Genomic DNA, 15,026 nt, shown 5'->3' with positions numbered 1-15,026 from the left:
ACAATTGAGGTTGACCTCTCGCCTCCACGTGCGCTCTCATACACTTGTGTGCACCCATATTAACATGAACATGTATGCACAATTACACACACAGAGTATCCTTTAAGCTGTTAAACTTAGAGACAACTTGTTGCACAGAAGCAGAGAGCTATATTCTAAGTTTAAAAAGAGAACTGAAGCCTAAAAGGAACCTGTCATCTTAGTACTCAGAAATGGAGGAAGGATGATTGAGTCTCAGGACAGCCTGGGCTACAGAGTGAGTACCAGACCTACCGGGGCTGCATAGCAAGATCCTATTTAAAAGAAAAAAGCCCGGGTGGCGGCGGCGCATGCCTTTAATCCCAGCACTCGGGAGGCAGAGGCAGGCAGATTTCTGAGTTCAAGGCCAGCCTGGTCTACAAAGTGAGCTCCAAGACAGCCAGGGCTACACAGAGAAACCCTGCCTCCCTTTCTTTGATTATGGACTCTTGCCTTGATATCATAGAACCTTTGAAGTTGATATTGCAAGCAATTACAATTATTTTACCTAGGGTATCCTCATGCCCCGCCCCCAATTTGTTCCCATGAACCCATAAAACATTATCCACATTGTACTAGAGATCCACCTAGCATCAATTATATTTTGGGAAGTTATACTAGTATCCTTGTCTCCAAATGAGGACCTTTTCTACTATCACCTTCCCTTCCACCATCCATCCTACTTCGCACATATATAGTTAAAAAGCTAATTGTGGCCTTATTTTCAATAGTGAAGTGTAAGTGCATATTTATACAAATTCAAGTACAAATACAAATGTATACACGCATCCATCGCTTGTAAAAGTAACTTTTATTTGCCTTTAGTTGTCTCCTTGGAGGCTTACTACCTCTGCCAGCTAACTTTGGCCTAGTCCTGGAAGCTTCTAGACTCCATACAGTCTTATTTAGGCCTAGAATATTTTCAGCTTCTGAGACTTACTGCTTGTGATGGTTTGTATAAGCTCAGCCCAGGGAGTGGCACTATTAGGAGGTGTGGCCTTGTTGGAGTAGGTGTGGGTGTAGGCTTTAAGACCCTCACTCTAGCTGTCTGGAAGCCAGTCTTCTCCTGTTTGCCCTCAGTGCAAGATGTAGAACTCTCAGCTCTTCCTGCACCATGCCTGCCTGGATGCTGCCATCTTCCTGCCTTGATGATAATGGACTGAAATTCTGAACCTGTAAGCCAACCCCAATTAAATATTGTCCTTTATAAGAGTTGGCTTGGGCAGCCGGGCGTGGTGGCGCACGCCTTTAATCCCAGCACTTGGGAGGCAGAGGCAGGTGGATTTCTGAGTTCGAGGCCAGCCTGGTCTACAGAGTGAGTTCCAGGACAGCCAGGGCTATACAGAGAAACCCTGTCTCGAAAAACCAAAAAAAAAAAAAAACTCTTGCTCCGCCGGGCGTGGTGGCGCACGCCTTTAATCCCAGCACTCGGGAGGCAGAGGCAGGGGGGTTTNTGAGTTCGAGGCCAGCCTGGTCTACAAAGTGAGTTCCAGGACAGCCAGGACTATACAGAGAAACCCTGTCTCAAAAAAACAAAAAAAACAAAAAAAACAAAAAAAAAAAACAAGAGTTGGCTTGGTCATGGTGTCTCTTTACAACAACAAAACCCTAACTAAGATGGGCAGATAAATAGCAGAGAAACCAAAGCCCAAAATACACCTTAAAAAGGTAGCATTGAGAGACAGCCAGAGGACCACCTGCTGCCTCAGGTTGGAGGTGGCTGGGTGTAACCACATGAGCAAGTACTGATGGGAAAGAAAGAGAAGCAGAGGGAGTGGTTAGTGCGCTGTAAAGAAAGGCAGAACTGGAGATAGGACAGCATGGAGGACCAGTCTGATGTGAGAGACTTGTGCTGCCGCCTGACCCATCCCCTGCAGTCTGGGTCCATGGCCTTAAGGCAGCAGGGATCTGTGTGGATGTGTGTAGCATATATTATCACAAAAGGGCATCCAGACTGTCTGGGCTGCTGTCTGAAGCCATGTTGATGTCCTAGGGTCCTGCTGAGCTGGCCCCACCCCTCACCTGAGCAGCAAGGGGAAGCTGGCTTTGGTGGTGTGGCTATGGGAAAGGCCAAGGTGGTGTGGGCATAGGAGAGCCGGTGAGTTGACCAACTCAGCTAGCAGCCAGGCCCAGATCCAGGGCTTTGTTTGAGTTGACCCACCCTAACATCTAACCCATCTATGAGTTGACGGAGCATGTGAAGGGGCCGGTCCTATAGAACCAAAGCTGCAGGATCTCCGTGACTCAGAGATCAATAGGATATCTGAGAGGAGTCCTGGTGAGGATCCAGTATTGATGATGTAGCAGAAGCCAGAGACCTTGAACCAGACCAATGAACTGCAATGAACATTTGCAAATAAAGATGTGTGGACAGAAGGGCACACTGTGTGACAACACAGCATGGCACACTGCAGCTTCCACAGCAAGATTTTTTTTTTCTGGTCTTTATTTTATTTTGGGGATAGGGAAAGTTACAAAGGTAGAGGGCAGATATGGAAGGACTGGAAAATGAACAGTATCCGGGTACATGATGTGAAGTTCACCAAAAGTCAACAAAAATAATGTTTTTAGAAAGGCAGCATTAAATCTAAGCTAGACTCATTGTTGCTACGCTGGTATCTCTGCCTGTCCTATGAGGGTCACCTTAGGCCTCATTTCTTGAAGCCTACAGTGGTGGTCTCATCTTACAGATGTTAAGCCCCAGATGCCGTCAAAATGTCTTGTTTTGCCTCAGCCATCCATTCCTGTTGGAACTCTGGTGGAGTTGCCTACTGAAAGCTACTCTAGTCTCAACAACACCCCCGTTTTGTGAAACACACTCTACTTAGCTGAACCACATACTCCGTGGAACCAGAGCCCTTCTTCAACTTCATGAGGTAAATCAAAACCAATCATGATGGCCCCTTGACCTTGTAACTGCTTTAGCTATGTGCACCGTGCCTCAATTGTAGCCAAAAATAAGTAGAGGCAGTGTTCTAGGTAGAGCTTCTGTTGCTGGGATGAAACACTATGACCAAAAGCAACTTGGGGGCAAAAGGGTCTATTTGGCTTACACTTCTACATCATAGTCCATCACTGAAGGAAGTCAGGACAGGCACTCAAGCAGGTCAGGAACCTGGAGACAGGAGCTGATGCAGAGACCATGGCAGGACGCTGCTTGCTGGTTTGCTCAGTCTACCTCCTTACAGAACCCAGGACCATCAATTCATGACGGCACCATCCACACAGCAATAACTGGTTTAACTGGTTTACTTACACCAACTGACTCTTCTTTCCACATGCCCACTCCATGACTGTAGACTAAACATATTGACCACTAATGCAAGAGAAGTAAGAGCTCTCTAACGCATGCGAGTGCTCTCCTGTGCAGGCCTAGAAGGTAGTCGTAGCACCTCTGGTACCCAGAGTAAATCCATCCCAATTTCTATGGGTGGGGTAGAGAGGTGCAGTCTAAGCTGTGTCTACCCTCTGACCTCCAGGGGAACTGGTGAGAGTGCCAGACAGCTGTCCAGGACTCAGAGCTTGATGATAGGCTTCATGTCAGGGAGAGGCCAGCTGTGCAAGTCAACACAAGAAGAGAGAAGAGGTCTACTCCAGCTGGCTACGTTAATTAAGACTTTTATTTATTCTTAGATGCAAATGAATTGCTAGGAAAGCAACTTAAACTAAGAAGATGGACAATGAGATAATTAAATAAAACAATTGATTATGGGGCCAAACACATGACAAATAGTAAGTGAAGAGAACTTTAAAATTAACACTCTAAGGCAAACATGAGAAGACATTGTATCATTTAAACATGTGGCTTTTAAAGAAAAAAATACATTCAGAAATTAAGAAAAGTTCTTAATAATTGCTGGATATTAAAGTAAAGATTCTTAGGGAAAAAATGAAAGAAATTATTGAGAAAATATGCTAGAGGAAGAGAAAAATATTTTAAAAGGAGAGAGAGAGAGAGAGAGAGAGAGAGAGAGAGAGAGAGAATTTGTGGAGGAAAATCCATCAAAGTTAAAGTTACTGCCTATCTGAAAGACACAGAACTTCAAAGTTAGAAGAAGGGAAATAAAAGAACACCAAGACGATTTCCCATGAGAAAGCTATGAGTCTTCAGGTTGAATGACACACTGAGTGTGGTAAAGACCCGTGAGACCAGGTGCTTGGCAGATTTCAATATACAAAGAATTGAAATCTTCAGAGCTAAGAAAGGTCATTGTGGAGCCGGCATTCCATAAGCTTATGAGTACCTTTAAGATGCAAAGTTTGAGGGGCTTAACAGGCACCCTAAAAGCTTTATCTCATGATGTTCTTCTGTAGAGGGACCTAAGAACTTTGGGAACACTCATTCTCTAACGTTTTTCCAAAAGGGCATCAGGAGGTAGAATGTACAGTTAAGCATGAAAGTAACAAGTAGGAAAACAAAATGTTTTGGAGGAAAAAAAAATCCAAAACAGAAAGATTGAAAATGTGAGAGGGACCAGGACAGGTCAGGTCTTGAAGGCTTGACTGAGCCTCTGTGGTCAGCTGCACTGGAGCCAGCTCTGACTGTCACCTCCTTCTTCCCAGCCGCTGCCACAGACCACAGCCATATTCGTGACAGAGACTCATCATTTATAACTTGACAGATGGGAAATACACATGTAAGTACATGGCTGGCAGATACAGATGAAACCACCAAAGTGGCCCTCGTTGAGGCCTCTGCAGAATAGGACTTCAGAGTAGAAAGATGAAGAAAAAATTGCTTGCTTTTACTTGTCCTCCCCCCCCCCCTTAAAAAAGTCGATGGTATCCAGCCGGGCATGGTGGCGCACATCTTTAACCCCTGCACTCAGAGGCAGGTGGATTTCTGAGTTCGAGGCAAGCCTGGTCTACAGAGTGAGTTCCAGGACAGTCAGGGCTACACAGAGAAACCCTGTCTCGAAAAAACCAAAACCAAAACCAAAACCAAAAAAGTTGATGGTAAAATAAGACAGTGTTAATCTGGGATGTATCCAAGTGACATCATGATCGATAGATTTGATTTTCTTGCTGTTTTTCTGGACCTTCTACACTTCCTACAATCAACCACACATCCCCTTTGATCATTAGGAACAAGCACACAGTTCAGTGCACAGCAGAAAAACACAGCCATTTAATGATTCACTAACTACTCAATATTCTTTGCTCTGATCTGTGATATTTTTAGAATTTAGACCAGAACTTTCTAAGCTTCAACTTTTTTTTTTTTTGTGGTTGTTCCTTTTTGAGATTACTGTGCTTCTCCCTCCTCTTTCCTCCCCCAAACCCTTCCTCATTCCCTCCCCCACTCTCCTTCAAATTTAGGGAATGCCACTAATTTTACCTATTGCATGCATAGGTGTATTTGTGTGTACATATATATCCCTAAACATAGCCTGCTGAGTCCATGCGACGTTACTTCTGTGTATGTAAAGTTCAACTTTCCATAAAGCAATGCGTCTCCTCGGTACCGAGGAGGAGACTGCTTATTCATACTTAATTCTCCTCCTCTTTTCTCAGAGCTCTGTGAATGACACATGCAGCAGCCAGATCTGCCCTATCCCTGGGGGTGCCACGTTCCCCTAATAGACAGGGGCACCTCCTTCTGTCCCAGAGTTCTCAGGGGTTACCTTCTCAAGAAGCTTGCCTACTATTACACAGCATTCTTACTGGATCCCCCTCCACTCCCGCGCGCGCACACACACACACACACACACACACACACCATTTACTTAGCTAAACCCTTCCACGCTGGAATAAACTCCATTCTCTTATCTCAGCCTTACTTATTAAAACTCTTCAGGACATGGTGGGCAATGTTTTATCGTATACGTCTGTAATTATCCCCGTATCTTACTGGTTTGAGCTCCTTTGTTTTTCTGTACCTCTTGCTCTGACTCTTAGTCCTGCCACAGCCATCAGATATTTGTATTTAAATTTAGTCTGCTTGGTTGCTTCCTGTTTTCTGTGTCCTTCTTTGAAGATGAATCTTTAAACGAACCTAGGAAGTCAGTTACATGTTGCTCAATCAGATTGACCCAAGTCCAGATGAGAAAGCACCATACTGAAGACCAAACAACTGCAGCAGAGCCAACTCAGGAGGAGAAGAAAGGAAAAACAAAACAAAGTGAAACAAACAAACAACAGCCCAAAGGTAAGGAGAAGAAGAGGATGTGACAGAAAACGACTGGATGGAGATTTTCACAGAAAAATGAACTTAGGGTGAATTATGCTTCTACTATTTGAGAGAAAGAACCAACCATTTCGAAATTTTTAAGAAGTTAAATCTATGCTTACCACCCTCAGAATAAGGGCCAAAACCTTAAAAACAAATTTTAAATGGGTCTTAGACTGGATAAGATGTGGGTAGATGAGGGGTTCCTGGGAGGGAGAGAGATACTGCTTTTTCTTCTCCATAGAGATTTGTACTTTCAACTTAAACATGTTAAACAGTATTAGCTCTCTCTATCTTCATAAACTGGAATACTATTTAGCCATAAAAGGGGAATTAAGCATTAAGTATACTACAAAGTTGAAACTTGAAACAATATGCTAAGAGAAGCCAATCTTGCAAGACTGCATACCACACAGTTCCCTTCGTACATCAGAGACAGTGGGGAAATTAGTTTCTAAGGTGGACCATGGTGGATATATCTGTGAATATAAAGAACAAAACACACATTCCCCCCCCCCAAAAAAAAACCCAACAAAACAAAAACAACAACAAAAAAAACCCACCCTCAGTTGTATTTAAAGGGGAAAATTATATTGTACATGAACCATATCTCAAAAAGTGGATTTTAAAAACTTAACAGATCTTAGCAGGATTGGAGTCTGATTTGCACACTGCCTACTCTCTCCGTGGAAACTCAAGAAAAACAGAAGAAACCTCCTGAATTAACTGACAATAACTATAAAGATACTAAAGCATGAAGCCGGTTATTGTCTAACACAAGCTTGACGCGGACCGCATACCTAGGGTGCATTTGATACCAGCATTGAACCAACATGGAGATCGGTGACAAAGCACGGCGCTGGTCACCTAAACAGGAAGAGGGACAGTGACGCTGCCGAAACTCTCAAAGAGAACTCTTTTCCTTTTGAAAGTTTGACAAAAACCCACTCCCAGCCCCGGCCCCCCAGCTACCACCCCCAGCCTGCAGCTCCCAGCCCCACCTCCATCTCAGGGTTCACGTGACTCCTACTGTTATCACCTCTAAATCCCAAGAAAACAATTGGCCACAGGTACATAAACTCATCAGACGAGAAACTCTAAAAGCCTCTTTTAAAAGGATAGACAGAAGAAGGGATGAAAGGCAGTAGAGGAAACAGATGGTAGATTTTATAAGGTGATTTCACAGTATTGCCAGACCGCTGACCACGTTGGCTACTCCAGCGCGCTGAGATCCACTTCTTTCACTCTCTGGGGGATCTCTGCTGTAGCCCATGGTCTTCCCATCCCTTCCCTGCTGTGACTGGTCACCGTGCATACTAACCCTTCTTTCCACCATGAGGGCTCGTCCTAACTGATGAAATACTTTGGAAAAATGTAAAACCCTCATTTTAGGTCTAAGTTTTGAGACGTAAGTGTGACTGTTGGCCATTGGGGCAAAAGATTTGCTATATAGTTCGTTTGCATCTCAGGGTAGGTGCCGACTGGATAGCAGCCTTTTGATTTATTAAAGAGGTTCACACCTCAAATCCGTAAAAGATAATGCTAATTTGACCCCTCCTTTGTGCTCAGAGAACTTAATATCCACAAGAATTCAGGGTCACTCTTCTTATACAAGAAGCAAAGCTACTTTGAGTAAGAAATCTGGCCGGTGAGACATAGGCAGGACCATAGCATGACCCTACTTGAAGCAGGATTAACTAACTGGCAAACTGGTTAGAGACTAAGACAAGGACACTAACCCCAAAGAAAATGGCCCACCACTACACCAAGGACTTAGAGTTTGAAAACAGTGGAGTTACTGTACCTGCTTGGCAAGGTAGAATTTGGTTATAGAAGATCTCTTGGTCCTGGATCTGTATATACTGTAAAGTTGCCAAGGCGCCAAGAGCCAAAGAAAGCCCAGGGGAATCCACACAAGAACAGTTTGTTCAAAACAGAGAGGCAGGTCAGCTTCCGGACTTTTCAATAATGAGAGATTCTGGGGGACCAAAAGGGAAAGACTGGTGGGTACATACTTTTAAAAGACACCCCATTCTCCCAACATTCTCCAAATGCTTTCAATCAACTTGAATTCAACTCCACACTTATAACAATAACAAGCTTTACTTTATAACTATGTGTATTTCCAGGCTCATCATTAATGCAATGTATTACACTAAAACACAGTCACCATTTAATGACATGTAGTGGCTTTCCTCCTCTCAAAACGTGTCTTCATGTGATTTTAAGTGAATGTCTACACTGACTAGTCTGCATAAAACTTACTAAAATATTTTCCAAATTATAGAAAAAAGAAAGAGTATTCCTCTCTCCAAAGGGGAAAGTAGTTTCGCAGGTCTAAGAGCATGCTACGTGGTTTCTAGCACTATTTGAACACACTGGTAGATATTCTAACCTGCAGACACCAGACAGAATGGTTAGACATGCTATGACGTTAGCCTACTATGGCTGAGAAGGCTCATAATCAAAACCAAGAGGACCTGGTACATTTCAGTGCCAAGATAACAATGCACTTTTGGGCAAGAAACATGTTTTAAACAAGAGTTTCATGTAATAAAGAGTCCTTGGAGACGGAGTTGTGTGGACGTAGCGGTTCCTGAATCAGGATTAGACAAAGGTAGGTTTTCTTTTTCCATAGATACTTTTAAACAGATCTGTGGGTACTGATGTTCTAAAGGAAAGGTCAAAGTATCGGACAAGATGATTTGTAGAATTCTAAAAAGAAATTCTCTCTCTCTCTGTCTCTCTGTCTGTATCTCTCTCTCTCTTTATCTCTGTCTGTCTCTCTCTTTGTCTCTCTGTGTCTCTATCTGTCTCTCTCTCCCTCTCTGTTTGTCTCTTTGTCTCTGTCCCTCTCTGTTTCTGTCTCTGTGTCTCTCTGTGTCTCTGTCTCTGTCTGTCTGTCTCTGTCTGTGTCTGTCTCCCTCTCTGTCTCTGTTTGTCTCTGTTTCTTCTCTCTCTCTTTCTCTCTCTCTCTCTCTGTATCTCTGTGTAACAGCCTTGGCTGTCCTAGAATTTGCCTCGTAGATCAAGTTGGTCTTAAACACACAGATATCTGTCTGCTTCTGTCTCCCAAGTGTTGGGATTAAAGGTGTGTGCCACCATGCCCACCATACCCGGCCTTCAAAGGGGATTCTCAAGAGATGATTAGCTACCTTCTAATAGTCTTCATGTCTTGGCCATGAAGGCTTGGGGGCTTAAGTTCTTCCTAACACATTAAGGGCTATCTAATGTCTTTCCTGCTCCTCTCAACATTATGGGAGTTTACTAATTACATCAGTACATCACCCAAAAGCTCAGACATCTGCCTTCTCTTTTCCTCCTACCCTACAAAGTAAATTCCCTTCCTAGGACTGAAGAAAGTGCATTTTTCTTTATTTCTCTGATAAAAGGCTCTTCTGCAGCTAGTCCGAGAAAATCATCTGCAGTGCACTAAGAAAATGCTAAAGAAGAAAAAAAATGGAATGCCTTTCCCACGTGTTATAATCATGTGGCTAAATTAATTTTTTTTTCTTAAAACACAGAACTTTAGGCCAAATAAACCTCTAAATTTACTGGTTCGTACCGATAGCCATGGTTGCCTGAGTTTGAGAAGAGGAAACCATAAGAATCAATGTCATTTCTCACCCAAAAAGTAGAGTTGCAGAATTCGTCCATCGTGATTTCCAGGGCACTTCTGTTACGATGACTTTCTATGATTGTCTTTTTTCTTCTTTACCTTCTGCCCCAAGGGAAGCAAATGTTAAGGAGCAATGCGCTTTTCCCATCCTCGCTGCCCAGTTAAAGGCAAGCCTCCCGACCTTTCATCCTGACAACTTAATAGTTAACTTTGCTAAAGGTCTGCTATGTCATCCCAGAGGGCAGACATGTGACTGGGAATCAACAGGTACAGGAGGCTTATCACTTCTCCAAAGCCCTGCCCCTGTAGTGTGACCAAATCTAGAAAGAACCAATCAGAGACATTAATGCAGTCGGCAGGTCGGAAGTCCAGGACACAAAACGACAGAGTGACCTATGCATCCCAGCATGTGGGGTTTTACTTCAGTTTGAACTCGGTTAAGAGTTCCCAGAGATGTTAAATACCTCTGATTGTTGTTTTGTCTTGTTTGAGACCAGGTTTCTCTGTGTGGCACTCGCTGTCATGGAACTCACTCTGTAGACCAGGGTGACCTCAAACTCACAGAGATCCACCTGCCGATGCCTCCCAAGTCCTCTGAGTTTTTTTTATTAAGAACTTATAATAAACATAAAAGACGGTTTAAAGTAATATAAACTTTGTTTGAAAAGGTCAAGTTATATCAAAGAGCGAAAGCATTGTGAACCGATGAACATAATTTGAGCAATAAAATGTTAGTCTTATTGGCAGGATTAGGTAGGGTTTTTTGTTGTTGTTTTTGTTTGTTTGTTTTGTTTTTTGTTTTTTCGAGACAGGGGTTCTCTGTGTAGCCCTGCCTGTCCTGGAACTCACTCTGTAGACCAGGGTGGCCTCGAACTCAGAAATCTGCCTGCCTCTGCCTCCTGAGTGCTGGGATTAAAGGCGTGTGCCACCACCTCCTGGCTCTTTTTATTTTCTATTGTATCTTTGCTTTTTCATAATTATCAAGTATTATTTGTGTAGTAGTATTTAAAGGTGCATAACATAAAATAGATCATCTGGACGAGTTCTAAGTATATAATTCAGCAGTGCTAAGTGGACTTATATTGTTAACCAATTTCTAGAACTTTTTATCTTGCAAAACTGAAATTTTATGCCAATTGTGCATAGCCCGTCTCCCTCCAGTCAAGACATGCTGTTTTGTTGGTAATAGAAACAACTTCATATATTCTTTATTTATCTTGTTTTGTTGTTGTTGTTGTTGTTTTGTTTTGGGGACATGATCTCAATGTGGAACCCTGGAACTCATTTTGTAGGTCAGGCTGGGCTGGAACTCACAGAGATCTGCCTGCCTGTGTCTTCTGAGCACCACCACACCTGGCTTATATTCTTGTTTATTCAAATAAGACATTATACATGAGTTTTGCTACTCAGCTTCAGAATTAAACTTGTGTTTGTGTTGATTGCAAAACCAGTTGCAAAAAACATAATCCTTCAGTCTGTGATGTTTACCATGTCAGCAGGCATGTCTTCACTCAGGATGTTCTAATTAAAAGGAGACCTGAAGATATTCAGCACATCACATTTTCATTTTCTGCTAGCGAAATATAACATAAACAAATGGAAACATATCTATTTTTCTAAACTGAGGGATTTGCTACATTTGTCACAGTCCTAAGCCAGAAGAAAACCAGTGGTACTCCACAGAGGCATTTAAACTCAGTAGATCCTTTCATAACTGGCAGGGACCCATCCAGAGATGGTTCCATCGAGGCGAAAGCAATAGCTACTGGACTTTAGAATGGTGTCTATTTCTGATGGAAGGGAGGGCATTCAGTTAAAAAAAAAAAAAAAAAAAAAAAAAAAAAAAAGAAGCTGAGTGTGTCAAAAAATTCCTGAGGTGGTGATAAATTGTGGCCATGAAAATTTCACAACTCTTTGAAGAAAGAAAAATTTGTCTTTTGGACTTTTTGAACGACTGCATTTGCTTTGATCAGGAAAATGTGGCAGGGATGATCCTGGGTAAAGTATCAAGCCCAGACGCTAGAGCTTGAGTGTCTTTTTCTTCACCTTCACTTCATTTCCTGAAATGTGATAGCAAACTACCAAAAGATTAGATACCTCGGGGTGGGGGGTGGGGGGCGTGGGGGCGTGGAGCGGGGGAACAGATCGAACAGAGAGAGATTGCATAATTCATCTCGACTCTGGCTGTAGTCCAAGATTGTGACTGACACCTTCCAAGACCATCACTCCGGTTAACTTTCCAGGTGGATGCTGGCCCAGAGGCAATCCCAGGAGGGTCAGGACAACCACCCAACTGGCACACAGAGCTATGAGGAATTGTCAAATGTTGTTTTAATCCAGCAAGTCGCTAAGCTGCTTTTCTGCACTGATATTTTTAATATCTTAGTATGGTATATTTTTTAAATGTTAGTCATTGACCCTCTCAATCATTTAAATGAGCTATCGCTAACCTGAAAGTTCCTACCAAACCAGGCGTTACTTGTTTTAGTTTTAGGACTTGTGAGGTTGCTCAGGGGGTTCTTGCTGCTAAACATTGTCAACCTGAACTCAATTCCTGAAACCCATAAGGCAAAGAGAGGGAAGCAGCTCCGAGTGATCTCCACGCGTGCACTCATACACATGCACAGATAACAAAATGTGGCTTTATTTGTGGCATATGGCATTTGTACAATGCAAAAAGTTTCATCGTGAGACTTTTGCAAAGATTCACAATGTACTTTGGTCACGTTCATCCATCCTTCGGCCGTTTGTATGTCCCCGCCCTCTCTGATTGTTTCCTTTTTGCCTCAAATAGGACTCTGCTTTTATGTGTTTATATTTTTAGATCTAGATTCTGTGTCTGAGAGAAAGCATGCAGTATTGCCTTATTTTGCTTGACATTTCCCTATGTTTTTCCCCAGCAGTTTCAAATTTTCCTATCTTTCATTAAAGTCCCTGAGCCATTTTGAGTGAATGTTTTATATAAGATGAGACATAATGATCTCATTTCTTCTACACAGGAATATCTCATTTTTCCAGAGCCATTAGTTGAAGAGGCTGCCTTGCCTTTGATGTATGTTTTTAGGGCTTTGTCATGATGGCTGTAACTTTATGGGTCTAATCATGGTCTACCATTGATCTAAGTATCTGGTTCTATACCAGTACCATGGTGTTTTTGTTACTGTAGCTCTCGGATACAACTTTAAGTCATGTATTATGATATTTCTCAGGATTGCTTTAGCTATTTGACATTTTTCGGTGCCTTCTTGTTATAGTTTCCCATTTCTATGAAGATTTTTCACTGCAATCTTGATGAGTTTTGCACTGAGTCTGTAGCTAATCTTTGGTGACATTACCATTTCACGATATCAATTATGCCAATTCATTATTTTATGTTTTAAAGGTTTTATTATTGCATTTTTGTTTGTCTGCTTGTTTGTTTTGCTTTGTTTTGTTTTTACGTTCTTGTTTGATTATTCTTAGGTTTGGAAGGTTCTCTGAGGCTAATATGAATGAAAATGTTTCTCTCATTTCTTAGCATTTTTGTAACTAGCACACAAAGTATAGAAACCTCTGGGGGTTGTTTTGGGGTTTGTTATTGCTATGTTTTTTATTTTATTTAATTTTTTATGATCCAGATTTTATCCCCCTCTTGGTCTACCCTCTGACTGTTCCACATCCCATACTTAACCCCCACCTCATCTCCACGAGTATGTACCCACCCCCCAGACCTCTGGGGCCTCCAGTCTCTTGAGGGTTAGGTGCATCATCTCTGACTGAGTCTAGACCAGGCATTCCTCTGCTGTATACGTGTTGGGGGCCTGATGTCAGCTGGTGTATGCTGCCTGGTTAGTGGCTCAGTGTCTGAGAGATCTCAGGGGTCCAAGTTAGTTGAGACTGCTTTAGGTCCTTCTACCTCCTACCGGGTCACCCTCCTCCTCAGCTTCTTCAGCTTTTCCTTAATTCAACTTAAGGCAGGGTTTCACTAAATAGCCCTGGCTCACAGAGATCTGCCTGCCTCTGTCTCCCAAGTGCAGGGATGGAAGGCGAGTACCACTGCACCCAGCCTGCTCTTGATTTTTTACGTGTTGCCTTGTCTCTGGGCTTTGCTGATGATGCTGGGCAGAGCTAAGTTTCTAACGGAATCTTTAGGGTGTGGGTCATGGGATCTGCAAGCAAGCACCCTAAGGCTTCTTCCTTCACTATTTGTATCCTTTTGATTTCTCTCAGTTGCCTTAGTGCTCTGGCAAAGAATACAAATGCTTTATTGAATAGAAGCGAGAGTGAGTGCCCTCAAACTTGAGAGAAATGCGAGAAATGCTTTGAAGCTTTCTCCCATTTCGTAGAATGCTGGCTCCCAGGTTGTTCTATACAGCCTTCCCTATGTTGTGGAGATGTGACAATCTCTTTAGTCCTAAATTTCTCCCCAACTTTTTTATCATTATAAAAGTAACTTTTGCCGGGGCCCAGCAAACACAGGAGTGGATGCTCACAGTCAGCTATNGGATGNATCACAGGGCTCCCAATGGAGAAGCTAGAGAAAGTACCCAAGGAGCTAAAGGGATCTGCAACCCTATNGTTGGAACAACANGATGNACTAACCAGNACCCNGGAGCTCTTGTCTCTAGCTGCATATGTATNNAAAGATGGCCTAGTNGGCCATCANTGGAAAGAGAGGCCCATTGGACTTGCAAACTTTATATGCCCCAATATAGGGGAATGCCAGGGCCAAAAGAATGGGAATGGGTGGGTAGGGAAGTGGGGGGCGCTATGGGGGACTTTTGGGATAGCATTGGAAATGTAATTGAGGAAAATATGTAATAAAAATATTAAAATTAAAAAAAAATAAATAAATATCATTTGCAAAAAATAAAAATAAAAAAAATAAAAGTAACTTTTATTTGCCTAATGTAATTGTCATCTCAGAGGGTTACTGCTGAAGAAGCTCACCTTTTCTAGCTCTTTCTGAACTTTGGCTGGCTGGTTCTACTCAGCTGTTCTGGCTCAAACTCCTCTCCAAGCTGACTGACTCCGTCTGGCTTCTCTCGGCTTCTCACTGAATTGCTACTTGGCGTGGCCTCAGACGAACTCTGGCAATCTGTTCTAGTCTTCTGGCTCCTTTTTCTCTGTCGTGAGCTGCCTTTGCTGCTCTGCACTGAGTGGCGTGAACTCACAGACGAATTCACCTCCACTGCACTGCACTGCCTCCCAGATGACTCTCATCTGGCTGACTGAACTCAA

General features: G+C 42.8%; 1 protein-coding gene across 1 annotated transcript in view; it reads right to left on the bottom strand.

Annotated features, from left to right (window-relative positions):
* Abcc2 (ATP binding cassette subfamily C member 2) overlaps positions 1-10,040 on the bottom strand; it is a 55,198-nt gene extending 45,158 nt beyond the window's left edge. Inside the window, exons 1-2 of the mRNA XM_029472477.1 lie at positions 9,815-10,040; positions 7,992-8,165 (exon numbers count right to left, since the gene is read on the bottom strand). Of these exons, the coding sequence (XP_029328337.1) occupies positions 7,992-8,165; positions 9,815-9,844 (204 nt within the window). The 5' untranslated portion in view covers positions 9,845-10,040. The remainder of the gene's footprint in view (positions 1-7,991; positions 8,166-9,814) is intronic.
* Between the last annotated feature and the right edge of the window lie 4,986 nt (positions 10,041-15,026).

Source organism: Mus caroli, chromosome 19 (assembly GCF_900094665.2).
Source record: "Mus caroli chromosome 19, CAROLI_EIJ_v1.1, whole genome shotgun sequence".
Classification (NCBI taxonomy): domain Eukaryota; kingdom Metazoa; phylum Chordata; class Mammalia; order Rodentia; family Muridae; genus Mus; species Mus caroli.
The sequence above is the reverse complement of the archived record's forward strand: the minus strand, read 5'-3'. Positions and strand labels throughout refer to the sequence as shown.